Source organism: Corvus cornix, chromosome 8 (assembly GCF_000738735.6).
Source record: "Corvus cornix cornix isolate S_Up_H32 chromosome 8, ASM73873v5, whole genome shotgun sequence".
Classification (NCBI taxonomy): Eukaryota; Metazoa; Chordata; class Aves; order Passeriformes; family Corvidae; genus Corvus; species Corvus cornix.
Window position 1 is genome coordinate 18,189,419 of NC_046338.1, and position 27,839 is coordinate 18,217,257.

General features: G+C 40.4%; 1 protein-coding gene across 5 annotated transcripts in view; it reads right to left on the reverse strand.

Moving 5' to 3' along the window:
• The window catches only part of DPYD (dihydropyrimidine dehydrogenase), a 354,140-nt gene that overhangs the window by 9,879 nt on the left and 316,422 nt on the right, over nt 1–27,839 (reverse strand). For all 5 annotated transcript variants that reach the window (XM_039555944.1, XM_039555945.1, XM_039555946.1 and 2 more), the window contains one exon: nt 3,289–3,432. In XM_039555944.1, the coding sequence (XP_039411878.1) occupies nt 3,289–3,432 (144 nt within the window). The remainder of the gene's footprint in view (nt 1–3,288; nt 3,433–27,839) is intronic.

Here is a 27,839-nt window from a genome sequence, read left to right on the forward strand (position 1 = left end):
CACTCATGTTAAACCACACAGAGACATGCCCGGAAGGATCCAAATGGTACAACAGCAAAATAGTTATGGGAAAATAGTGTTGTCCCTGCTTCAATATTCCTCACCTCTCAAGAGGCTTTTAGAGATTTAGCACAGCACTGGACTAAATGTGGCTAAATGCCTCCTGCAGTGCTGGCTTTTAGATGGGTGCTTACACATCAGCAAAAAAAGACTTGCACATTATGTATGTGCAAAAGACCATGTAAATGTATCTGTACAAACAAGGGTGAAAAATAAACACAAGGAATTTAAGCTTGAGGATCTCTGTGGGTATTTTTCCAGCAGGTGGAACAGCATGTCATGCCCTAGCTAAGAGAGCTATGCCAGAATGTTTGAACTACCAAACAATCTCTACAGCAAGACTTCTGGAATAAAAAAAGGAAGGAATAAAATAAGCAGATAAATGGTGACTGAATATTGTGGTATAGGCCCTGAAGGACAAAGAACTAAATTATTAGGAAGAAAACAGAGAAACATATAGGAAAGAAATTAAAGTAATAAGGAGGTAACCTGAGGTAGGCAAATACATCTGTGGGAGGTGTACAAAGCTGCAACTGAAAAGATCCAGGGCACATATACACATACAGCACAATTTCTGGTATTACAGACAAGTGAGAAAAGAATAAACAACTCTGCCGAATATCAAACTATGCAGTTTCAATTAATATTGAAAAATAGAGAAAATAAAGAGAAAAGCCACAAAAAATAAATTAGATTTTGAATAATCACAGAGGGGTTTTAAATTGACAAATAAATGGTAATTTGACAGCATGTGGAATTTATATAAATGTTGGAATTTAGGTATCACCAACCCAACAGCCGATTAGACTGATGAGGAAATTTTGGGGAGGCATCAGGAAATTTATAGCAACCCTCCAAACACAGCCAGCCAATGCAGGGCTCATAGCTCTTTCAAGGGCACCTATCTCTCCTTTAGGTACTGGAATTGGCTCTAGAGTGCCCCCAGAGCCTTCTCTTTTCCAGGCTGAACAATCGTAAGTCTCTCAGTCTGTCTATATAGGAGAGGTGCTCCTGCTGTTTGATCATCTTGGTGGCTCTCTGAGGGCTTCCTTGTTGTGTCTGAATTTGTCCAGGAGCTACTGTTCATCCCTGCAGGCCTCCGGGAATTTTTCCCCGACTTCCTCTTTGTTGGGATGCATCATTCCTGAGCTTGGAAGAGGTGATTCTTGAATATTAACTACCAGCTTGCTTGGGCCTCTCTTCCCTCCAGGGCTTTCTTTCATGGTCCTCTATCATGCAGATTCCTGACAGGCCATATTCTCCCTCCTCTCTGTGACTGAAGTTGCTGTTTTTCCCCCCTTTTAAAATACATTATCCCAGAGGCGCTGCCATCGCTGCCAATGGGCTTGGCCTTGCCAGTGGTGGTTCTGTCCTGCAGCTGGCTGCCAGTGGCTCTGTCAGACCCTGGGGAGCTTTCAGCAGCTTCTCACAGAAGCCACCCCTGTAGCCCCACCTCTATCAAACCATACCAGGCAAACCCAACACACCACCTCTCACTGCTGGTTTTGTCACTATGGTTAAAACATTCCCTTCTGAAGAGATGGTCAGACTGAAAGACTGCCATCAGCCAGCTTTGGCAATGCCTGTCTTCTTGTAATTGCTTCAGTCACATTTAACTGAAGGTGTGGAGAAGATGCTAACCTGATTTCCCTGGCTGAGAAGCTCCTCAGACACCAGTCAGAAGTATTCAATATCTATGCAAACAAAAGTTTGTGTTTGGGGGAATTCATTTTCCTCTTCCCTGCAGTATGGTTTCTTTTCTTCTTTTTAATCTATCTCCTACTACTTGGATCTTTTTTTGCTTTTATGCTTGGAGTTAGGCATGATAAATTACTGACCTCAATTTTTAATTTTTTTTTTTTCTAGTCTTCATGTCCACTTTTCCCTCTTGCTAAACTTTTCCCTTCATTCAGTTTATTTGCTTTTGGATGGTATCAGTTTTTTGGTTTTCTGCTGTTTTCAGAAGCAAGCCATCTCATTGAAAATGCAGTTATTGGCTGTTGCTTCTTCTTTCTCTTTTTCCCTACATCAGTACTCTCCCTGCAAGGAGAACAGAACCATGAAACCTCTGAGGTCAAGCAGGCTTTGAAAATGCTCATCATAGTGAGGAAAAAAGAGTAGATTGCTGTTCTTTGGAACTTTTTGTACATATACAGAAAGGAACCCCAGCACAAAAGGAGGCAAGGGATTTTCAAAAGCATGACATAAACCAAACTAAGCAGCCCAAAAACCTGAGAGGGTGCCAAACTAATTAACTCAAACAGGAAGACAATTCAAAATTTCTCCTTGTCTGGTTTTGCCATCCTACCAGTTAGCTTGGAATACTGGATGTGTTGGTAAACTGCAAAATTCTCTTGGGAATTATGTGGTTTTTGAACCAGAGCTCACGTTGTATTTTATGCTTGGCCTTATTTCTTCAGGAATTCTTACATGTCTGATCATGCAGCTATCTGATATTCTCCCCTATATGAAGAAGACAGTCAACAAGGTCAACAGATATAATTTTCATATTGCTTTATAAATGGTCTACATGAGAATCCTGATATAAAAAAATTATTTTTCTTATTCAGATTGAAGTTTAAGTAAGCTCTAAAGTGAACACCTAGAATAATTAGCTCATGCCGTTTCATTTTATTGATATTTATTGACTACCTAAGGGAAGAGAAAAGCTTCAATGTATGGATTATGCAGTAGATAGGGGTCACAGGTTTTATTTTTACCTTGACATTTACTCATTGTAGACAGTGGATCAGCTACTTAGACAAACATTCTTCAGCTTTAAAAGTTCAATCTCTAAACCTATGACACAGCTTTTATATGTTCCGAACACCAGCCTTTGCCATCGATCCTACATGAGGGATGGAGGCATTTAGCACATTGCAAGTAATCAAAAGGTCTCATGCAAAACAGCTCATACTGTAGCATTCAAACTGAAAGAAATTCTAAACAGTCCTGCTTTGTTCTTCAAGGCATTACCCCTGCTTGATCTGCAGCTACTGTTCCACTGCCTGAACATCTTCATTCTGAAAAATGACGTTAGGGAAATACCTATACATGTACATCACAGATCATTTCCCATCGATTTTGGTTAAAAGCTAGAAAGTCTGCATAAAGAGTTGCCTTTGATGCCCTCTAACGAGCTTAAAAGCAGTAATAACCAACTCAAACTGCTAGAAATGACTGTGCATGTCAACTGCCTATCATTTCTCATGCATGTATTTTTGTTACCTTGATTGCTGGAATGGGCTTCTTTGGAACGAAGTGCTTTTTCTCGGGAAGCACAGCAGCCATGTTCTGTGCCTTCAGTTTAATCTTGTTCTCAGCTATGATCTTTTTGCGTTGCTCCAGGTAAGGTCCAAAACTGGGCAGTTTCTGAAACAAAAACCAGTAAACAGGATTATGCTTAGTAAGTGGGTGTAGTAAAAAGATGAGTCTGATCCCAAGGGTGAGACCTTAAGTCCGTGCTGACTGCAACTTGCTTCTTATTCAGGAAGCTGAAATTGAAATCAGTAAGACTGCACTAGAATGAGAAGTGAATAAAAACCAAATATGAACACTGAGATCTGACTTGGAAATATATACTGAATATTAAAATACTAATATTTCACAGGAGAAAAGTAGCTGAATTGCAGGTCAGCATACAACAGTCTATTATTTCCCCATTGCATACTCGCTTATATATAAAAATGTATCATGTTAAATAATTCAAATGTGTAACTTTATTTCTGTTTTATTTTATATTATGTGGAAAGGTATCATAAAATTATCAGTTTACTTAGAAGGGTTCCACCAGTATTTAAGATTATTTGTATCAATACCAGAATGTATCAATACATACTCTTAAAGCTTTCAAACATGTATGTGGCAGTGTGATAACAGAAGGCTGTTTTGACCTGTCAAAGTAAAGCTAACAAACACCAAATGAACTGAAACACATTATAATCTCCTAATTTACCTCTATGTCCCACTTGCAATCTTTTATGCAACATTTAGTCCTTGAACCCAATTAAGCAAACTAGAGGAAGATTTCACCGAATTGCAAAACTTGTATCTCACCCAAGAACATGAAAGAGCTGGATCAGATTTCCTAAAACACTCATCTTCCTGACAAAAAAATTCCTTTTGCTTACCTAGCAGAGGTATGGACAACTGTAGTGTGCCACAATCACAGATTTAGGTGAGCGAAAAGTGATAGAAAAATGGATTTTTGCTTGATGCAACAGACGATGCCCTTCCTCCCCTGAAACTAGTTCCTTATTCTGCAGAAGTATTTTATCCACCTAACTAAAGCCTGTTCAGAAGCTACAGCAGTACTGCAGAAACCAGCAGGTAGTAACAAGGGATACATAGCCGGAGCAGCTGCTGGCATTAATTCACGCTAATAATACAACCTCAAAGAGCATATCGAACAAGATACAGTACTGCTGTGCTTATAAATTTTTTAAGAGGGAATTTCAATGTGAATTTTAAACCCCAAATTATTTAAAAATTTACAAATTATTATTTTTTAAAATGAAGCAAATCCAGAAGAGGTTACCCTGCTCTTCTGCTAATCCTTAGGTGAAAAATTCCTCAATGATCTCCGTCAGTCACAATACCCAACCTTGGGACCTCAGGCTTCTTGCTATGACAAACAAAAGCTTTCTTGGCTGCTGGGTTTTGGGCACTCTGAGCATACCGCCAGAAGGTGAGGTCCTTGAAACGCTCCCCTGCTTCTGAGACTTGGTTTGTGGTCTCAACATATTTTTAACAGCAAGTCAGCCTGAGCCTTGCCGTGTCCCAGAGCTGTGCAGAGGAGGTGCCTCCCGCAGGCTGGGACTGAACCTTGCTCTGGGTCACAGCCACGGTCTGGGCAAAAGCAAGGCAGGACTGGGGGTGTTGCAGATCCCATGTGTCCCAAATGCAGAGGCAGCCAGAGTTTACCCACTGGCAGAGGGCTCTTATTTTGTCTGTTCAATGGGAACTTGGCTCCTGCATGTCATGTTCAAGGGCTTCCTTACAGACATCAAACTTTCCTTTCTGTGCAGTTGCTGTACATGAAATGTTCTAGGACATCTTAAAACCAGGCTTTGAGAATTCCAGCAAACAGCAGTAAGGTGGTGGCCTTACACACGGACAAATAAGACAATAAAAGCATAATTATTTTAAACAGCAAAATGAATAGAAGGAAGAATTTGTCTAATTTCAATCTAATCAATAGGTTCTAAAGCACACACACATAAACTCAATTCTCTATACGACTTAGAAAACCTAAAACTTTCAGCAGAATTCTAAAAAATAAAAAATTTGATGAAAAGTGTTCTTGTATGTCTACTAGGCTGAATCAATTAGAAATATATTTTTGGCTAAGAATAAGTAGTGGCTGTGTCACTGAGGAACTATTTCCTCTCCATAATTTATGTGCTGATGCCAACAACTTTGGCTTGAGAGGGCAGGAGACCTGATGACAAAGCATTTTTGGATTCTTTCCTGTCTGGCCAGGAATTGAATTGCTGACTTAGAGAGTAGGTAGCAAAGCTAATTTTGCTGAGGTTTTAACTGAAGTAGTAGAGAGAGGAGACAGTTGTTCACGACTTGACTGATTGAAGATCATCTTTGGGAACACCAGCCAAATCTTTGCAGAATAAATCCTTTACTTTTCTGTTCTCTTGATATACACCAAATATCCTAATTTCTACAGACAGAAACACTAAGAATATTGAAATTAAATAGGTGATCTAAGGAAAAGTGTGGGAAAAGAATCCATTTTTGTGTATAGGCAAAAAGGGAATTACAAAGGTTAATTAATTTTCATAGTTGTGAGATGGAAGCATTCAGATTTTTGTATCTAACATAGCTGCTAGCTGGAATGTACAGCAGGCATTTTGAGGTGTGCAATGCCTTCATTTCCATAATTCAGATGTTTTGTAATGACATGAGTGCAGTTAAATTAAACCATATAATCCACATATTTTAAAAATGAATTATGGTTAATCTAGAAAATGGCCATCCAACCTGCATATTTGCTGTGCGCTGCTGTTTTTCCATCAAGAACCTGGCTAAATGGAATTTAAGATAATTAAGGAAACATGTAGGTCTTGGTTCAGGCTTGGGCACATACACAATCAGCTTGCATTGACTTCACAGAAGGTGACTGTGTGCCATACAAATGGCCTGGTTATTTTGTGTTTGGGGTCTAGTAGTTCACAAGCAGCCAAGCCAAATTTCATTAAACAACACTGAAAACCAGCAATCTTTTCTATAGCAATAAATAATACATGAAAATGTAGCCTCAGGAGCTTAGGAAGGACTTATTGATGGTTCCCCTTATGAGTAATGCACAGACATAGGGAATGCTGAGGAGACTGCTTATTGTTCAGAGCTGCGGTTTCAAACATTTTGCAGTCAAAGGCCACATGAAATGGCAAAAAATATTTTAATGAAGTGTGTTACTGGATCCAGCAAAAGTGGAAAAATGTTGAAATAGCTGCAGAAGAGATGGGTATTTAAGAGATTTTAAAATTAAAATACCCCTTTGTAGGGGATAACTTCCTAAGCACATGGGGGATATAACAACAAAATTCCCAATGAGAAGCATAAGTTCAGAGCTTGATGTGTTTAACTGTTTGCTTTTGAAATATTTATACAGTACTTTTATTTTTTTAATTTCCAGATATTCCAGTGTCACTAAACTCTCCATAAACTGATATCTTTGTCATATCAACATCTGCCTAGAAAAAACAATTAATATGACTATGTGGAGCATGGCAAGTGCTTAGAAGATTGCAACAAGCAGAGTAATTAGATAATTCTTGTCTACTTATATATCTGTATCAGTGATGTCTATAGCTGCATTATTTGTATCCATCTGTCTCTATATAGACATAATTCAGTGTGTTTCTACTGGAGGGATAACATCAAGAATGGAGTCTAAATAAATATATTAAGTGGAATTATTTCATTGTTTATAATTGCATTATCACAAAACTGGAAGCTTGAAATATTTTGCTGGAATATTTTACACAAAGAAAACAAAAATCCAAATCCTTCCCCCACCTCCACAAGCTGCCTTTTAAGTGATGAACTGTATAAATCTTCAGCAACATTGTGATTTTTGTTTCAGTACTTTCTCCAGGGATTCATCATTGATGAATTTGTTCTTACCAAAAAACCTAAATCCTGCTCATTTAAAGATAACAGTATCTTCCACTAAGCCTGTCTCTATTCAGATATAAAAAAGCATTACCCTGCCAATAGAGAACTGACAACTTAATGAATCAACAATGAAACCTTAAGCCAGAGAGCTTTAAGGTGAGTAAGTCTGTTTTGATTATAATTTATTCATGGATCAATCTAAAGGTAATTGAGCATATTATGAACTAAAAAAGCTTGTTTCCTAATGGCTAAAAGTAGAGAGAATCCTCCACTTCAGATTGCTGCAATTTTTATGGGCACACCAGCAAGCAGCCTACAGGCTGGTGAACAGGGCAGTGCAATAGGCATCAGACGACCCAGGCTTTATTTCTAACTTGGAAACTGATCTGATCCTTACTCTGGGAAAATCCATGTATGTCTCCATGATGTAGTCATGGGTTGCTTATTTGGGACCTGTCTGCTACTAAGGGGCTGGATGCCATCTACTGTTAGAAGACACAGATTTCAGCTGGCACAGTCTTTTGGGTTTGCATGGCAAGGTTTTGGTTGTGGGGTGGCTGCAGGGGTTCTGGGAGAAGCTTCTCCTGTGTCTGACTGAGCCAAGGGCAGATGGCTCCAAGAAGGACCTGCCACTGGCCAGTGGTGGTAGTGCCTCTGGGATAACATGAATACATCAGTAAGAAAAGGAATATGAGGGAAAATGTGGCCCCGCTACTGAATGGAAAAAGAAACCTTGCAAGGGGCTGCAGAGGAGGCTGGGATACTGACACCTTCGCAGTCTTCACCTTCAAATCCAGCCCTCAGGAATCCTTGACCCAGGAAACCAGGGAGAAAGTCTGGAGAAAGAAAGACTTTTCCTTAGTAAAGGAGGTTTGGGTTAGAGACCATTTAGTCAAATTTGACATCCACAAGTCCATGGACTCTGATGGGATGCACCCACAAGTACTGAGGAACTGCCAGAGATCACTGCCATCTTGATCACTGTTGAAAGGTCATGGCAGTCAGGAGAGATGCCTGAGAACTGGGAGAAAGCAAATGTCACACCAGTCTTCGTAAAAAACAGGAAGCACACAGGGAACTACCAGCTTGACAGCCTCACCGCAAACCCTGGACAGGCAATGGAATGGCTGATCCTGGAGGCCATCTCTAAGCACAGGGAAGACAAGAAAGCCATCAGGAGTAGTCAGCATGGATTCACCAAAGGAAAATCATGATTAACCAACCTGATTGCCTTGGCCCACGAGCCTTTTGTTATATTTTCTGTCCCCTGTCCAGCTGAGGAGGGGAGCAATAGAGCTTTGGTGGGCACTTGACATCCAGCCAGGGTCAGCTCACCACGCATGGTTAAGTATCATCATAAATCAAAAATAAGCAACAGCCCCCTATGGTACTCCAGTGCATTTGAAGTATATGCTAATGAGATGGCACCAAAAAGAACACTGGAACATAGCAATTTTAATTAAAAGATTTTCAGGGAAAAGTGGTCACAAGGTAAAGGAAGAACTTACATAAACAATTCTAGGGATCACTGGCTAATGGACATTTTGGGTAGCAGTATAAATTAGCCATGAGGTAATATATAAAAAAAATACTGCTTCTCTCACGTGTGAATTTCCCACATTGAATGTAATTATCTCACTCCTTTTATACTTGAGTGTTGTCTCCAGACTAAGGTATGAAGGTGTGTATGTGTTCATTCTCTAAATACCTCTTTTGCACTTTCAGCATGTAAACAATTTTAAGTGACACAATGTCCTTCATGAATCTGGAAATGAAACTGAAGCCAAATTGTCTTATTTCATGTACTTTATGTTTTTGAAGTGTGGAAGTCTCTACTTGCACATAGCAAAAATAGGTGAGAACAAGAATAAAGACTGAAAAATATCTGATGAACTGAACTGCTTAAAGAGAGTACAGACTGCACTGCTGAAATATTCTCTACTGGTCGCAGTGGAGATGCACCAAACAAATGTCCACATATTTATCTGCTATGTAAATAGATGTGATAATTGTCACAGCAAAACTTTGCCGAGCACTAGTGTGTTTTAGAAATCAAACAAGAGGTGACTCTTCTCTATGGCTTGTTTTTCTGAATAGATCTTTCTCTGAAATCACTTTAGCAACACCTTTCCCTCAGAGGACAGAATAAAGGAGGAGAAAATACAAATTCTTCAAATGATTGTAAAGAAAAAGGTGGTCAACTACCTTGGCAGAATCACGGAGTGGTTGAGATTGGAAAGAATGTCTTAAGGCCATCCAGTCCAACTCCCTGCTCAGAGCAGCATCAGCTACAGCAGGTTTCACCAGTTTGTCTATGGGAGGCAGTGTTGAAAGCCTTGCTAAAGGTAACACCTACTGCCCTCTAATCCACCAAGCCAGTCATTTTCCCCTCTGTAAATCCATGCTGACTACTCCCTTCCTAGGAAGAGCAGTTGATCTGTGGTTGGTTTTGCTATCCTCCCCAAATGCCACTTTCTTCTGTAAATGAGCAGAAAAGCTGGGCTTTACCCCTTTGCTGCCTTGGTGGGAGTACATCTGGGAAAGTTTCTCATTGGCTTCAGAGAACTGGGGAGACAAACAGCAAGGCAGATAAAATCTAAGAGTGAAACACCTTGGGAGGCTACACAGCCAAGTGACTACCTCAGTTAAAAGTGTGAAGATTACAGACAGAAATTAACAGCTTTGAGGAGAGTAAAATAGGTGAAGCAGGATCTCTGTAAGTCAGAGCATGATATGGAAAGGCAATCAGATACAGGAAACATTAACATTTAAGTGAGGTAGACAGTTGCCCTGCCCAAGAGCTACAAGAATTTAAATCAAGTTTGTATAGGTAATATTTTATGTCCTCAGTACAAAGGTTTTAGTAATGTTTAACCTCCATTTGTTAATGGAAAACTTCTCTATGTGATGTGTAAAGTTTTCCAGAGAAAGCAGTTACAATTTTAATCTTTTTTTCTCCCACTTGCTTGTGAATCCTTATTTATTCTTTCTGAAGTCTGATGTGCTCAAAATGGCTGCATATAATTGAATCCTTATTACATACTGCATGCATATGCAATACTTGCATGTACATACTTTACACTGTGCTACAATTTCCAAGCAGTAGTCTGCCTCCATCCTCTTGCAACTTTACAACAACAACAACAAAAAGATTACTATAAAGTTTCCTGAAATGGTATCTGCTTTCTTCCTTGTTCTCAAAGAATACAGTGAAATATGACTCCAACATTTCCGGACAGAAAGAAAACACAAGGTCCCAGTAACAAGAGCAGCACCAGTAACAACAACAAAATCTTGTCACAATGTCAAGGTAGCTTGTGTTCCTTTTGGGAAAATAAAAAAACCCAAAACCCCAGCAATAACACCAACAGCTGAATTCTGTTCCTCTGAAGGTGGAAAATAACACACATTTTCATATTCATAGATATATGGAGAGAATGTTTTGCGCAAGCTTTCCCCACAGGTAAAAAGCTTAACTAATGAAAACTATGTATGGCAATAGAGAACATGAAGCTGTGAATTCTTATTCTGTTAGACATTCTTATTCTTCCAGGCATTCAAAGGTAAATCCTCTTACATAGCTGCTTTTCTCTGTGTCAGTCCCATACACTGCATGGTCAGAGCCCAGGGCAGGAAGGAACCATCCAGCTGGCACTAGGGCTCATGGCAACACCTCCAGCAGGGAGCCTGCAGGCGTCCTCCCCGCAGCATGTGGGCAGGAGCTGTGTCATGCAGAGGACGGGACAATTCACTCTACCCATTTCCACCTGATAGAGAGTTTCTTGGGCCAACATCAGTTGTTGCAGCCCCTGGAGCTGCTACAGTTATATTAGCAAGAACCCACAAGGACTTTGTCCCTTGTGTTAAAGGGTTCACACATTCTCATGGCTCTGTTTCTTAGAGCTGAGACATTTCTGGCATCAATGCCTTTAATGATGCAGGAATGCCATCAAAATAAAGGACAGAACACAACAATTATTCAGAAAAAAATGAACTCTGCCTTTCAGTTATTTTCTTTTTTTTTTTTCTTTGAACTTTTATTTGCTTGGTAAGCAGCGCTGTCTCAGTAATCTGCAATTACTGCACATATACTTGTTCTGTAACCTCTGCTGCCCATACTGTGTGTGTATATACCATTGCATTTAGTTACTCAACTATTCTGCCTGCTCTTTAAACCATGATTATTTAAAGTGGGTGAGCTAACCCCCAGCCCTTCAGTAACTCTGAGACTAAACAGAACAATAATGCGTGTTCTAGGAAAACACATTGCAGTGACCTCACCACGAGATATACAGCACTATGCTTGAATGTGCAGATAAAAATGTTATTTAAAATAATTATTTCTTCATAATTTTTCTAACACCTCCAAAATTTTCTCATCTAGCTCCAAATCAGAAATGAATTATTCTTCATGTTCTTACTCAAATGTTTGGTTTACATACACCAAGTGAGGGAAAAGATTTTAGGATTATAGGCTTACTATAGTACAGCAACAACCTACATTCTACAAATGTACTGAAGTCATGAAATATTCATCAATAAAACAAAAAAGAGTTAATATTTGAAGCAAGCTTAGACATTTACAATCAAAAGCCAGGATGACATAGATGATAAAGAAAATGTTACCTTCTGGGGTACAGAAAAGAAGATACTGATACACATTACTGTGCTACTTCACGAACATCTGGCAGTCTGTCACTTAATAGACAACAACATCTTCTCTAAACAGAATAGACTTGAATTCATCAGGGATTCCTGTAGTACAGTATGTGCTTAACTTAAGTACCTGCTTTCTGTGATTTCCATAGATTACCATATTCATGACACTGTGGAGTGAAAGCATTCTTCTCACTCTCTAACCAGAACATGGAAAAGAAATTAAAACATTGGCAGGCACTTTGTCTCCAGTTTGTTGGACACGTGAGGAAAGGACTTTCCACCCATTTATGCAGATGAAATTCTCTGTCAGCTAAGCAGCAGCATAAAGAAGATGTCAGCAGAATGGCTATTAACAAATATCTGTCAGGCAAGCAAATATAACTGTATTCAAATGTGTTTATGAAACAGGAATCAGTATCAGTTGAGCCTTAGTGTTGGAAAAAATGTTCAAACAAGGTTTTGTACTTTTACTGATACATAAATAAAAATAATCAGTCTGGTATTCACATTTTCATGTGTATCTATATACCATTTGTACACGTATCTATACATTTAGTTTATGCACTTATTATATCAACACTGTTAATTACATGGATACATGGAAAATGCCATAGCTAGATACTTTTAACCACCTTCTCCAAGCTGGCTGGTTACTGAGCTGTTGAGACCAATGCTAAAATCACCTGTTTGTTTGGATTTAACCATTCTCTTCTGGGGCTACATGTACTGTCAGGATTGACTCCAGCAGTACCTAGGACCATCTGTTTTCCAGGCCCTTTCAAAGAAGCCTCAGAGATGCCAGCTAGACGATTAAAAGGGAAGAATAAATCTTCTCTTACAACTATGAGAAAGCTATGGATATCCTTGCTGCTACAGTGGTTACCAGCTGACCTGTCAATCACAGATACTGCTGACCCAGCAAGGTGAGCATTAAGCTGAGTTTGCTAATTCCACTTGTGCTAAATGAGCTGGGTCAGGTACCAGGAGCAGCACAGCCCTGTTTCCAGAACTGTGAGGGCCAAGGAGGTTGCATTTAAGCTGCCTACATGACCCATATGAATCTGTTCAAGAGCTCCTTGAGCAATTCAACATTGCCACACAGCCCAGCAAATTACCCCTGTGGCCAGGAGGAGGTGAAAAGCACAGTGTCTACATCTGCCTCAGCTCTTCCACACTCCAATCCAGCCATCCCCCTGCTGGAAATACAGCTCCAGACACCCTGCAGTACTTACTCATCGACAGCCTATGCGTGCACCACAGCCATATAAAACATACACAGTCCAATCAGTATTGCCCACCAAATTCATGCTCTCAGAGAATGACTAAACAGAGAGGGCAACCAGCAACCTCCTCTTCCAGACTCTGGAAGAAATAGAGATTTTGAAAGCCACTCCTACAAGGCTTTCAGTACATTCAGTAAAAGAACCACTGTTTCCCCTGTGTGCAAAGAAGATGCATTGCCACCATTGCTGTATGTGTTTCAGCTGCAAATTTGCCTGTCAAGTACTTTCTGCTAGCAATCAAACCTTCCAAAAGAGCCTACACTTTCCCCATCTGCTGGATCCTTTGCAGATTTTTGTTTTGTTTTGATTTTTGTTTATCCTGCCTTTTTGTTTTGATCTATTTTTTTGCATGGAAGCTCCAGACTTATTACCAAATGTCTATACTGTAAACAGCATATATTTTCAATATATGTAGAAATAAACTCCACTTTTCCCTGGTAGACTACACACTGCATAACTATACATATATTATTGCACTAATAGATTACTTAAATGCAAACCACTGCTAATAATTCCTATTTAAGCCTTCTTCCACTTCAGATTCATAGTAATCCATCTCTTATGGCAGATGAACTATAGCACTTCTCCTCCTCCTGCACAGACTACAATACTTTCCCTCATTCATCTCTCACACATGTAATCCTTCCATCTCTACTTCACACAGTCCTAATTTAAATGTAAAGTATTTGATGCAGACAAAAGAGCTCTAGTCGACTCTTGCAGTTATGACCAAGGAGCCTACCACTGCTTTTTAGTCTTCAAATTCAATAATACAATGCTTTTTATCATCACCTTTGTATCCTAAACTCACTAAATCTCGTGCTAAGAGTCATAATACAAATAGTTCTAGCATTAATAGCAAGTACTTCCACCCCTGATAGTCAAAACTCCCACTTCAGTTGGAGAGAGGAAGGATGAGGCAATGCTGAATAATCTCCTATGAAGAGTTTGGCTATTCTGGTTTGATTAAGGCCTTTGAACAGTTTTGAAACTGCAACAAAGCAACATATAACATATGACATTAAAAAAAAATATATGGCTAGATGGAAAAATTGGAATAGTGCACTAAAGGAAAGTGATAATGAATAACTTCTATCATTTCAAGCTATTAAAACTTTTAGATCTGAAAAGAAATAAGTAATTGCTAAACACTTTTAAATTAATATTACCTCAAAATTATGAATAAAATATAAATAATACATTACAAAAGTGAGTTTCACTAAACTGATATAACTGCTTCTTATATCACCATCGAGTAGTGAGGAGACATCAATGTGTAGGTACTAACGTAAGAGACACCATATAAAAACCTAATGTATAAAACCAGCAGAGTTCTCATTAGAGCCCAAGTCCTACACAGTGCTTCTCTTACATATTTATCTGTCTTTATAACAGCTAACATATCTAAAATATCATTATATTCTGAATATGGCATTACAATGGTCATATATTCCAAAATGCTAATTTGATTAGATTTTCACTCAAGTCAATCAGCGGAAGAATGTGAATTTTAAAAATCTAACATGCAAATCATTAGAAATACAGATAACAGGCATACATCACTATACTTTTAAAAACTATCTTGTTTTAAATTACTGTAATAGCTTTAAAATGAGTTCTGATCATCTTGTTACTGCAATACTTCACTGATTTGTATGCACAGTTAGGCTTGCAAGTAGATGCATTCAGCTTGCCCTCTGCTATTAAGTATAACCACAATCACATATTGCTTGAACAGGCCATCCACTTTTTCACTGCTCATGTGCTCCTTGCAGATAAACAAAGGAGATAAATAAACCTTTACCTATCACTGCACAGTGTACTCATTGCACGCTGTTCTGCAGGTCAAACGGGCTGACGTGGCACAAGAAACCATATAAATGATACTTGCAAAGAAACTCCTGTCCTGATGCTTGCAAAGCTTTTCTGTGTGGCTCAACATGCAGGGAGTTACATGTTGGGGTCTCCTCCCCCTGCCATGTAGCCCTGGGAGAGGGACCCTGGGAGGGAGACACGAGGTTTCCCTGCCCCTGGTCAGCCTCGTTCCCCATTGGTTGTTTTGTGTTCCCTGCGCAGGCAAGGACCCTCGGGTGCCGTGATTGTAAGAGTTCCTCGGCAGAGCCCCGGCCATGCGGCTGGAGAAATAAACATCTCTGAAACATCTATCAAGAATCGGTCCATATATATATTCTTTCCACAGGCCTCGTTGTCTGATATGCATGTTGCAGTATCCTCGCTGTATCAAATGGTAGATAATGCGAGCAGAACGATCCCCGATCCCTAAGGACAGCGACTGATTTGTGAGTAAACTCTGGATTTCTCTTCTTGTTTTGTTTTGCTGTTCCATCTCTAAACTGTGGAGGAACTGTGGAAAGACTCTTGGCTCTCCGAGCCACATACGGACATTTATCTTAAACTTGAAAAGATTCTTGAACAACTATTTGTCAATTTTAGCTTAATTCAAGCTCAAAAGGAACTGAAACACTTCCTGGCATGGTTGTTTAAGAACTTTTTCTATGTTTCTTGGGATTTGACTCTTACCAAAGACTTTTGGAAGACCGTTTGGACACAGTTAATTTCTGAGTTAAAATATATGCCGATGGAAGAATATTTTCGTGAATATTATTTAATTACCGAGACTGTTGAACAATGTCAGCTGTGTCCTTGCGAAGTTAAAACTGCTTCAGGGACCATGAGAGCCAGGCCACGTGGACCGAGCGCTCTCTGAGCAGCAGCGAGGCAGTTCCCGCGCGCGGGCAGAGCGACGTGAGCCGCAGTGTCGGCAGCGGAGCGAGGCTCGCCGGGAGCCCGCCCGGCCCCGCGTGGTGGAGCGAGCCCTGTGAGAGGAACAGCGCGCGGGCGGCAGCTAGCGGCAGTGGAGCGGAGCCGTGCCCAGCCGAAATGAGCGCTGGAGCACGGCGTGGGGGGCTGCCACTCGGGGCCCCAGCCGAGACGTGGGTGTGGCCCCAGGCAGCGGCAGCGCAGCTGAGAGCAGAGGCGGCGGTGCACTGGGAGCTGAGCGGCGCGGCCCGGCCCACACGGCCCCGAATGTTACCCCAGGAAGAGTGCGCAGACACGAGCAGCCTCAAAAGTGAAAGAGAAAGCAAAAACACAGCGAGACAGAAAACAGCAGCCACTCCGAAAAAAGAAAAAATCACCATAGCTAAGGTTTTAGGAATAGTAAAATGGTATAATATTAAACAAAATTATGGTTTTATAACAAGATGTGACAACCAAGAAGACATATTTGTTCATAGAACTGCTATTAAAAAGAATAACCCTGAAAAATACATCCCAAGTTTAGGAGATGGAGAAGTAGTAGAGTTCAAAATTGTGCAAGGTAGAAGAGGGTTACAAGCAGCAGAGGTCACTGGGCCTGACGGTGTTTCTGTAAAAGGCAGTATATATGCTAAAAATCATAGTCATATTAGACAATATCTCTATTGTAGGCCCTCCCTACAGTCTCCCTTTCCTAATCCCTCCCTCCCCTTTTACCCTATATCCTATTACCCCCAGTGTATTCCCAATCGGTTTCTTCACCCATGGTTTCCCTCACAAAACCATGCCTTTGCCAATTGTTTCCCCAAAAATCCCTCTCCAATGCCGAGTGGGGGATGAAGAGGGGGAAGGAAGAAATTAACTATTGTTGTTTAGAGTTCCAACAGGTAGAAATGGAAGAAACCCTCTCCTGCCTCAGTTTCCCCACAAAGCATGCTCGGAGAGTCCTGTCTCCCTTCTGTCAGCCTTAAGATGCTCCAGAGAATCTGTTTGGACATTTAAAGACTCAGGAGGGTGGCTTGTTTTACTTTGAAACTGTTCTTGTTATGTTTATCCAGTTGTTTTCAGTGTTAAGTTTTAAATCTCTTTTTGTTAAACAGGTGAAATGTTGGGGTCTCCTCCCCCTGCCCTGGGGTCCTGGGAGAGGGGCCCTGGGGGGAGGCACGGTGTTTCCCTGCCCCTGGTCAGCCTCGTTCCCCATTGGTTGTTTTGTGTTCCCCTGTGTGGGCAAGGACCCTCAGGTGCTGTGATTGCCTCAGTTCCTGGGCAGAGCCCCGGCCATGCGGCTGGAGAAATAAACATCTCTGAAACATCTATCAAGAATCAGTCCATATATATTATTTTCCACGGGCCTCGTTGTCTGATACACGTGTTGCAGTAGCCCCACTGTAACAGTTACACTGACTGAGGTTAAGGCTCCAAGCAGTGACTGGGGGAACCAGGACCGTGTCCCATGGGCTGACCACAGCCAACCCACCCTTCCTGGGCAGACACACCCAACTTCATCCCAGGAGCTGCATGTGTCCAATGAAAAGTGAAACAGAGTGCACAGTGGACACATCTTTTGGGCTGCTTGAATAAACGGTCTTGTCTCCAGCCATTCTGCACTCAGATAGTTCCAGATAACATAACCACAGGATAACCTCTTAGCACATCAGTGATCCCACAAGCCCTACAGAGCTTTGCTACTCAAAACTCTCCCATATTTAAAAATCTCATCCTCATTCAAATTGTAAAAACAAAATTATTTTTATTTTTTCACATAATTCAACTTGTTAAAATTATGCCAGATATTTATAGTGATTCAACCTACAGCTCAGAAAAAAAAAAACTCTCTGGCCATTTCGACCATTAGGACAGAGAGGGAAACAAAATTTTCTACTTAGTGCAGCTTCTCTACATTAATGTTGTCTACAACAGCAGTGCTGCTCTAAAGGTCACAGATGACATAATTTATATTATTATAGATAATCCATGTCATCTGTCTGCCTGACTTTTTTTCTCCATATTTTATAGAGGTGCTGTGTATTTCAATGGATAAAGCTCCTAGGAGAGCTTCAGTCTGAGCAGCTTACACAGGCAGGAGCAGCCACCATATAGGAGAGATTTCCTGCTTCTCCTCAGGAAGGCTGGGCCATTTCTTGCCTCTAGAGAACATGCATGAGCGTTTGTTCCCAAATATCCAGTCCTTCTGTGTGCAGAGCACTCCAAAAAGCCATGACACCTCTGCAAACTGCAATTCGCTGAAAGGCAATGGCAGTGGTAACAGCCATGAGAACTGAACTAGAATTTTGTTCCCAGGTTATTTGTGTGAATGAACGAGTCCAGGCTCTACTGTGTCCAAAAGCAGCTTGCTACAGGGATTTCCAGGGTGGCCCATCCTGACTGCACCATCTGCAGCAACTGTTCAGTTGTCCTGATTTTGTGTACAGCAGCCTGGGTAAGAACTCAGGGGTGTACATCTCAATCCCTTCCAGATGCTGAGCAAGGCACATCACTGCAGGCTGTGGCTACTGAGGGGGTGCTAGTTCTTTATAAAATCCCTTCTAATAATTGATGGCCACTTTGTACTCATACAGTTTCCTGCCCTTAGAACATAAGGGTTGATGTTTTTTCACTTGCACACATTACTCCAGTGTATCTGAGCTGGACTGCTCCTACACTGCTGGTGATGTACCAGCCTCCTTGGAGGAGCTGTGTCCCGTGTGTGCTTCATGCCCCTGCCCTACCTTGTGCAATGTAATGGCCTCAGCATTTACATGCTGCAGTGCTGCACTGTGGGGTGTTTTGTACAGCTCCTTTACAGAGGAGAAGACTTCAGCAAATTATAGCAGTTGTATTCATAGCACGCTTTGTTTAGTAATCATCTCAGGAGACTGTACAGATCTGAAAAGTGTGGAAAAGTATTGTGAGATGGTTTATGAATACCACTAATCTTCAAACTGACATTTTCAGGTGTGGGTCTATCCTGCATGGTTTTTACTTTTTAGGAGCTCGGTAATAGCCTTTAGGAGGTCAGCAATTATCCCAGTGCTCCAGGAGTCAAATGCAATTTCATCTCATTTTATTTCATTTTAGATTTATTGCCTTGGTCATTTCAAGAAGATAGATGAGAATGTAATCATGATCAGCTACAGCTTATGCTGTTCTGTTTCTGCACCTATACAGCTATAGCAGTGATCCCAGCCAGCTCCATTAGCTCTTCTTGCTGACACCGTTGGCATTCTTCAACCACAGTTTTGATATCAAATTGCATCTTCTTCCACTGGTATCCACACTTAGAGATGCTCAAAAGATTCTGAGGTAGTTACAGTCTGTAATTCTTACATCTAATACATTTGCAAATATATTAATATTCCATCAGAAACTGAAAAGACTTTTTAAAGATGGAAAGCATATTACCACCTGCAGGTCTGTGTAATGCCTTGTTAAATTGCTAAAAAACTATGCGCATCTGTACAGCTTCCCATCTTCTCTATAGATGGCTGGCTGCCCATCTGACCTGTGGCTCTGGAAAACATCAGCTATGGGACTTACACTCTCCTTACTTTCACTTACTTGCCTTAATGCTTTTTCTCTGAGTGCTAAGAACATTGTATCAATCAAGTGCCTTCCTGGCTGCATTGCTCTGTCCATTTCCAGCTTCTCTTTGCCTAGAAGACATCCCAGACCTTTATACCACCATGTAAGAACTTTGCTACGGGAGCTCTTAGGGCTTACTACCCATTTCAGCTAAGTTTTCTGACTTTTCCTCTGTAACTTTAATGAATTGTTTGCCCCAGTTTTCTCACATGCTTCTTTCATTCATTCACTTGATTTAGTTAAAAGCAGAGTATTTGTGAGTTACCTATACTTCCTGGTATTTTAATTCATTCAGCTTTTTTTGGTAATCAACATTGTCCTGCTGGTATTTTGATTGTTCTATCATGCGATATTATGCTGTACATTTTTGTCAGCAGTTTTAGACTCCCAGAAAATGCCAACAAAGTCTCTGTTGTCTAGCATTTACTGATGTTTTAACTATCCAGCTGGCATTCAAACTCGTCTCTGCTTTAGTGCTGCTGCTCTTAGTTTAAAGTTCATGCATCTGCAAACGGCACCAAAAGTTTATTTTTGCTCTTGTGTAGTGCATCAAAGCCAGATATGTGTAAAGTTATATTTTCTGAGTCAGTTTGTTTTCCTGATGTGGTGAATTTTTCCTTTTTGCTACTGTAAGCAAGCTTTGGCAAAACAATCTTCTTGCCAATGCAAAAAATCCCATATGTGAGACAATTACCAGTCGATTTCTCTTCTCTGCTTTGTGCTAATGCATTTATGCTTGCACAAAATTTTTCCTTGCCTATGCAAACCTTTCCTGGGCAGTTAAGGGCTTGTCTCTGCTCCACTGGTGGCCTCAGCTCATGCCCTGGAGCCTTGCATTGCTGCCATGCTGCTGCCAAGCTCTGCACTCATGGTTTAGTTTAGACCAGAGCACATCTCTGATGTGAATCTTGTCTTTGTCCCCACACACTGCACCACACTTCTTATGGCAGTGCAGCTGCAGAGAGCACAAACTGCATTTCATTTTGGATGAAATGAAACCTCAGTATGTGCGCCAGGGGTGCAGCTGAAAGGAGCTCCAGCTGCTAATGGGCATTTAGCCCATGAGAGCAGACCAGAGCTAGAACACAGTAAGAAAACCTGGGATGCACACAGTGTGGACACCATGCTGCAGCATTAACCATTTCACTCTGCTACCCTGTTCCTATCTGGCCTGCTTGTCTGCACTACTCCTTACTGTAAACATAACCTCTGTGTGCTCTCATTTGAACCATTGCAACTTTGTCCCACCTACAAACTGAATTCAGCCTCTGGGATGCAACTCATGGGTTAGCTGTTTTATAGCATCAGGAAAGACAAGGACTTACCATTTTTTCAGACCATCCATACTTGGACAACACATATATATATACTAGTCACACCATACAAAAATATATGTATTAGTCACACATTTATATCATTACACTACATCCTATTATATCTTAGATATTTCTGGAGATTTTCTAAAAATTCTCACTGCTTTTCTTGATTTTGGAGCCTCAGGCTGTCAGAGCTCTTTTTTCCTGAGTGTAATTTTCACTAACATCTAATAGAGCCCATTTCTATGTCCATCTGTCCATCTTTCATTCCCAATCACATACTGCAATTACTTGTCTTTTTTTTTCCCTTCAGAGTCTTTTCCAAGATACTCTCTATATCCACAGTGGTAAATCAGTGCCTGGGAATGTTCCTGGGCACAAGGATGTTTTCATCTATCCTAACAAAGCATTACAGCATTTTTTGCCTGCTTTTGGCCTGTGCTGACTATCAGTGTCCCAGGCAATTCCTGGAGAGGCTTTGGAAGTCGGCATGCTCCAGGAGCCATTCCCAGCAGGCAGCCTGCCTGCAGCCAACCTGCTTTGGAGACTAACAGCTTCTGATCATCAGCACAGGCTGCTTGGTGCCAGCTGGCCTGAGCACCTAGGAATATTCCTGGGTACATTTAATTTGGAAGTACAGACATATCTCTCCTTTCTGAAGTTAGGTGCCTATAGGAATCTAATCACTTCTGATGTCAGTGCCGAGGCAGAATGAAGTAGAATAGTGCAACATCCAACTAGTTTCAAAAAATGCTATTCTCTGTCAAAAGGGACTTCCTGGAACTAGAGAGACAAAGCTTAACGCTAACCATAAAAGATATGTCGTGGCATGGAGTTATTTATCGCAGGTATAACTGAATTTTTTAACATTTAAGAACACCTCTTTTTTCTTTCTTCCCCCTCCCCCCCCCCATATGAGAAGTACAATTACAGCTTCAAAAAACCAAGAAAATGAACAATGTTCCAGCATGAGACAAAGAATGAGCTGTATCTTCAGCCTAGTCTTAAAGCAAGTTCCTGCACGAGGAATAAATGGTTTCTCCATTCTATGGCTACTTTATGCCACACAGGGTTCCTTTCACACTCATTAAAATGCTGTTGTAGTCTTAATTAGGAAGCAAAGCAATCTCAGGATGCTATAGAGTTTTCTCTTTGACACTTTACTGATACCAGAGACACTGATACTGACAATGGTACAAACAGTTAGTAAAATCATAGTATTTTGCTCCTAAGTGAAATAACAGCTTTAAAAAGTTACTGTTGATGATTACTTCCAGCTTCTTTAATATAATTTGCTATCAATTGTTTATCCCTTAAGAAAACTTTGCTTTAAAGTCTTTAAACATTTCCCCAACAGAAATTAGTAGATTTGAGGGATCCACTGACTCCTTTTTTGTAACAATGAAACTGATCTATGCCAAACAGCAGGTCCCAGTGGTGCTACTGGGAGTATGGATCGTATTTAAAGACCAGCCCAAACACCTAGTTTCGCTCTTCAAGTATAAGAAGCATCTTGAGAATTACAATGTCTTATGTTTTTCTGAAAATAATACAAACTGAATATTCACAGAATGAGTCTCGGGAACAGAACTGTGAACTCATTTTCATTTCCTTTCCGTATTTAATTAGGTTCCTTGAGCCTGCTTCTAAGTGTCTCTGTTTCTGTTCCAGAAGACAAAAGAAATGAGATAAAATGGACACTTGTTTCCCATTGTTGCCTTCCCTCGCAAAGTTTTTATGCCACCTTCACTATTAAAATATCCCAGCAGTGTCTCTCATTGAACTCCACCTATCTTGCATGTCTCACCTGCTCTCTCATTCTCATTCTTTGGGTATGGGACAGGCTGCTTGGTTTTGGTTAAGATTTTAATAATTTCCTTCCTGTAAAAAGAAAAGCAAGTAGCAACACAGATACACTTTTGCACAGAGAAGGTAAAGCTGGAAGAGTGCCTTTTGCTGTCAGGGTGAAAGGCAAAGGCACTACCTGAGTCCAAGGTCCTGTGGGAGCTTGTTCCACAGCTGTGTACATGCCCCTAAGCCAACTCAGCCACCTTACACAGCACTATTATAGAAAGTGTGCTGCTGAAAATCCAGCAAGCCAAGGAGTGAATGAAGGGAGTCATGGAGTGTAGTCTTCCCTGGGGTTTCAGCACAGAAGGTAGAAAGGATCTTTGTACTCACAGTGCTGAGGAAAAGAGCCAAGCACGGTTTGCTCTTCTGTGCCAGCATGGCCCATCTGGGGCTTCCACACCACCACACCACTCCTCATTGCCAGCACATGCAGGGAGCCAGGAGAAAAAAAAAAAAAAAAAAAAAGGAGGCAACAGAGAAGGTCAGTGCTTCACCTGAATGGTGGAGATGGAAGATAGATCTTTCCTTCAGTGTGTGCTGTACCTTACAGCTGAGCTGCTCTGTTGGAAGATGCTGGAAATCCAGCCTAGAAAATGGAGGGAGGACGGCCAGGTGTGCTCACAGCAACTTGAGTCCCTGAACAGACATGCTGCAGCATTTTCTACAAGCTGAAGTTTTTCAGAAGATAATTATAACTGCTGCTACTTCATTCTTTCCTTTCTTTTACCTCTTAGTAGAAGGTAAATCACAGTAATAATAAATTCTTCTATAGAAATGCAAAGCAGAACTAAGAATGAAATTGATGTCGCAATTTTAATCTACCACTTTCATTGTTGTTAATTTATACGCAAACACTCTGCCATAAGTTCCCCCTGGAAAATAATCTAATTCCTTTCAAGCACTCCCCATGACGACCAGATACAGACACTGAGTTTCATGCTGTAATTTTTGTATGTCTTAAAAGATTTCCCTTTTTTTTCAAGTTGGGGCAAAGAACGTGTCCTGTAGCAAGACAAAGCAAAGCATATTTCAACCTTTATTTGAAGTTCCTGATTGCTGTGATAAGGGCTGAAGAATAATTTAAGATACATCAGCAATAATAGATCACAGTAAAATTTCCAGAGGCCTTTCAAAAAGTCTTAACTGTTCTTATGCATATAAAGCCATCTGGGGTGCAAACAAAGTTGAACTTTCTGGCTGAGCTCACTTCACAACTTGCAGCTTGGTTCCAGTGTAGGTCACTAAGCTACGTATTATCGTCTGAAAATTCCTCAAGAACATAAGCCCAGATAAATACCACACCATAGAATTGTCATGGCTATCCTGCCTGTTTCACAGCACAGGTCACACACAGTGGCCAGGACCTGGCCATGAGGGTTATCAGGTTTGGAGCATGGTTTGGGGCAGAATTTGTGCTGCAGAGCATCGCCCAGATGGGCACAGGGTGGCAAGTGGGGCATTGAGGGCCAGGAACAGCCACTGTGGAGCTTTTGTGGCAGAGAAAACCCAGAAATATTTTGAACTTCTTTGCAACTGTTTCTTAGAGAGTGAGAGACCATGGGAAAAGCTCAAAGTCTCATACACCAGCTGATTTTGGAGGAGAAAAATCCCCACGAATTAGAATGAGAACTGTACATTCTGTGAGAATGTAGGGAAGCTTTGGTACTCATCAAGGCAGCAGAGTTTCCTACCGTGCTCCTTTGCCTTCGAGATGACCATTTGGTATAAAGAGAGCAGCACTACCGAGATCAATTGTGTTGTTTTCTCTGCCAGCTTTTCAGAGAAAGGGGACACATTCTGGGGAGTTACTGATTTCAGATTAAACAAAGTATGCCATTTGCTCACAATTATTGTACTATTACTTTATTGTAATGCTACTTAATTACTTTACATTTCAATTTGTATGAGTAAACAATTTCATCTCTGATCTAGAAATATCTCCTTAAAATCAAGTAAAACATTTTCAATAGGTAAACATCAGAACTGAGTTTTTTACTGACTGAGCTAAGAATAGTCTTCAGCAATACACTGAAATTATTTGTTCAAGCAAATGTTCACAAGTACATTAAAATAAAACGTTACATTAAAATCAATCAGTACATTAAAATCAAAAATCTTAATTTTCTTATCTCCAAAAAAAATTTCTATCCCTTCCTGACTGTAAAAGCCAAGTAGAACCCATATGCAATAAAACAATCCCTAGCCTAAAATTTTAAACCAGTTGTTCAATAACTTCTATTTCTTTGCAGTATTTTTACTTTATTATACTTTTATAATACCCTCAAATACATCTATGAAACTTTACAGCCCTTTTCCAACAATATTTGGGGTGTGGTCTCAAAAGAAGCACGTTTATGAGCTGCAAGACAGGAAGAAAATTAAAGTACCCTTATGGGACTGAGGCAGGGACACTACAGTTATGAGCTTGGATTTTGATGTATCCACTACTGCCTATGTAATTCTTGAGTCTCCAAGTTTTCATTGCAATTGCTTTACAGAATTATCTTGTATTGGACTGACAACCTCTCAATGCTTGAAACTGAAAGCAAGTGAAGCTGTGGCACAGTCCCTTTCACAGCAGCAACTGTGCATGTCCTGGCTAATGCTTATGGTCGGGGACTTCATTCCTTGTGCAGGAGAATCCTAAGGGCAGCTCACCCAGTCAGACACTTCAAATTGAGACCTTTCTCTGTGGATGAGCTGGGGATGGTATTTTGGAGAGTTAAGTTAGAGTCTTGAAATAGACTGTGTTAAGATTTCACCTAAATACATCTCAATAAATACTAAGTTCTGCACTAAAAATTATATTGCCAGTGTGTGCTGAATTATGTGCCAGTACTCACACAGTCAGAACAGTGGTCAATACCAGAGATATGCCCTCCCAAACTGCCACTTAGGAACTGGGCAAATGAAGACACAGTCTGGACAGAGAGGAAATGTTTTTTTAAATGGAGACAGAGAGGCAGACTTTCAAGATTTTCAGACTGCACGTTCATCACTCAAATGTTGTTAAAAATACCTTTGCAAACTATTCACACTATGCAGATGAAAATAACTCAGTAATAAACAACAGAGAAATAAATTAGGTCCTGTGGAAAAATGTAAATACTGTTTCTCCTCCATCTGCTTTATCCTGGTAATTAAGTCCTGCAGCAGGCACAAAAGCCCACCCACAGACCAGGGACTGAAGGTCAAAATGAAGCTGTGACAGAATTGATAAGAAAATGGCTGCAGTCTATCAAATGAAAGATGGTGACTTTGTTGTGAAGAAAGAGAGGGGAGTTCTGAAGTGTGAGGCATTTATTAGCCTTGTTCTGTACCACCCAAAATGGCCCCAAGGCCGTGCTCCTTTGGGTGCTCCTTATGAAATGGTCATTACAAAAGGCACACTCATGCCACAGCCACCAAAGGATTTCGTGTTGCTCCCGTTTTAACTGGTAACTTTAGAGGCTTAAAATATAATTTTTCCTAATGGAAATAGTATATGAGCTGTTTACAGTTTGGTGGTACATTTTTAGTAAAAGGGAAAATACAGATATGTTTGTGCTTATAGAGCTTTCTGTGTTTACAATTAGTCTTCTTATTGTCAATTTACAAATGGAAAATTTTGAAATGGATATTTCAAAATGTCAGAAGTGCTCAGCATTGGAAAGAAGGCTCAGTAAAGGCAGGGAAAAACTGCTGGAGAGACTGGATTGGACTTTTGGTTTGGAGTAGGAAAATATGCCTTTTGGCATATATTTATTAGTAGTAGTAGTAGTAGCAAATATTCAGAAAATATTAAGTAATGATTAGCACCTATGATATAATGCTCTATGATGTAATGATGGTTAATATAAATAAATATAATTATAGTTTATAGGTTCTAGACTTCAACTGCTTTAAACTCAACTGCAAGACCTTGTCCTGAAGAATCTAAAACCCCTGTATTTCAGTGATGTGTTTCTGCATTTCTCATGAATCCAGACATAATGTATAAAACAAGGTATTTTATAGCTTTTATATAAATAAATCATCAACTTGGAAAAAATACAACATAGTAATAGAAAAGAATGTATTAATTATTCCAAGCAGTCAAACAGGAAAGACACAAAATGATAAATGAAAGAACAGATATAAAATATGACGTATCCTGACCAATATATGGGTTATACAGTGACTTACTTACACTGGGTAGTTACAAGTGTGGAAATCAAAAACACAGCCATAGCATAAAATATAAAAGGAGCTATCTCATTAAAAATTATCTGCTGAGTTGAATGGAGGGCAAACAAGGTCTTACCTGTGTGAGGATTAGACCCACCTTCTTAATAAGAGCTAGGGTAGGTGTTCTTAAACATCAACTATCAGAGCCCCCAAGTTCAATCAGCCTGAATGAGATCCCAAGAAATCAATAAAATTCTTGCCAGGCCACTTCAAACTATTACCGAGCCTGAGTGTGGAGCACCAGATTACAGGCTGGCTGTAATTTTTCCCTGGAACAACCCAAACACAGTTCTTGGGCCTTAATGAGTTTTGTTCAGCATGAATAGGTCAACAGAGTGCAGAAACCTCTTTTCTCAACTTGTCCATGTAGAAATGGTGTGCCACCAGCTCTGTTCAGGTGCTGGGGACAGTTGCCCAGTTGTATGACTCATAGACAATGAAACAGAAAGCCATTTTTAGTCCATTTGTCCAGAAAAAACTCAGGAAGTACAGCTTTGACTGCTCAGACACCCATGTGGTTGACTCAAAACTGCACAAGACTACAGAAAAACCTTCAAGGGCTTTCTATAGCAATAAAAATGAAGTAAATGGGAAAGGTCATAATCATGTTCGTAAAGTCTGATCCTATTCTTTAGGCAAAAAGACATTTCAGTTGCATACTATCAGATACTTACAGCTCCAGTGACTTACAAGAAGTCACTATCTGAACACTGTATAAGGATGCAGCTTCCCTGGGTAGCCCCTGTTGTGCAGCTATAATGCTGAAAAGGGCCAGGGATCAGCTGGTGCAGACAGGAAAAGTCTGCAACTCAGCACATAGTCCTGGCAACCCAAAATTTCTCCCAGCAGTACTTCCATTAGACTCCATGCATTCAAGTTTTAAAAGTCCTCCCCACCTTTAATCTCAACAGCACAGCAGGAAACCTCCATCATTTCTACTAAAACACTTTTCTTCCAATCAGGATAATTT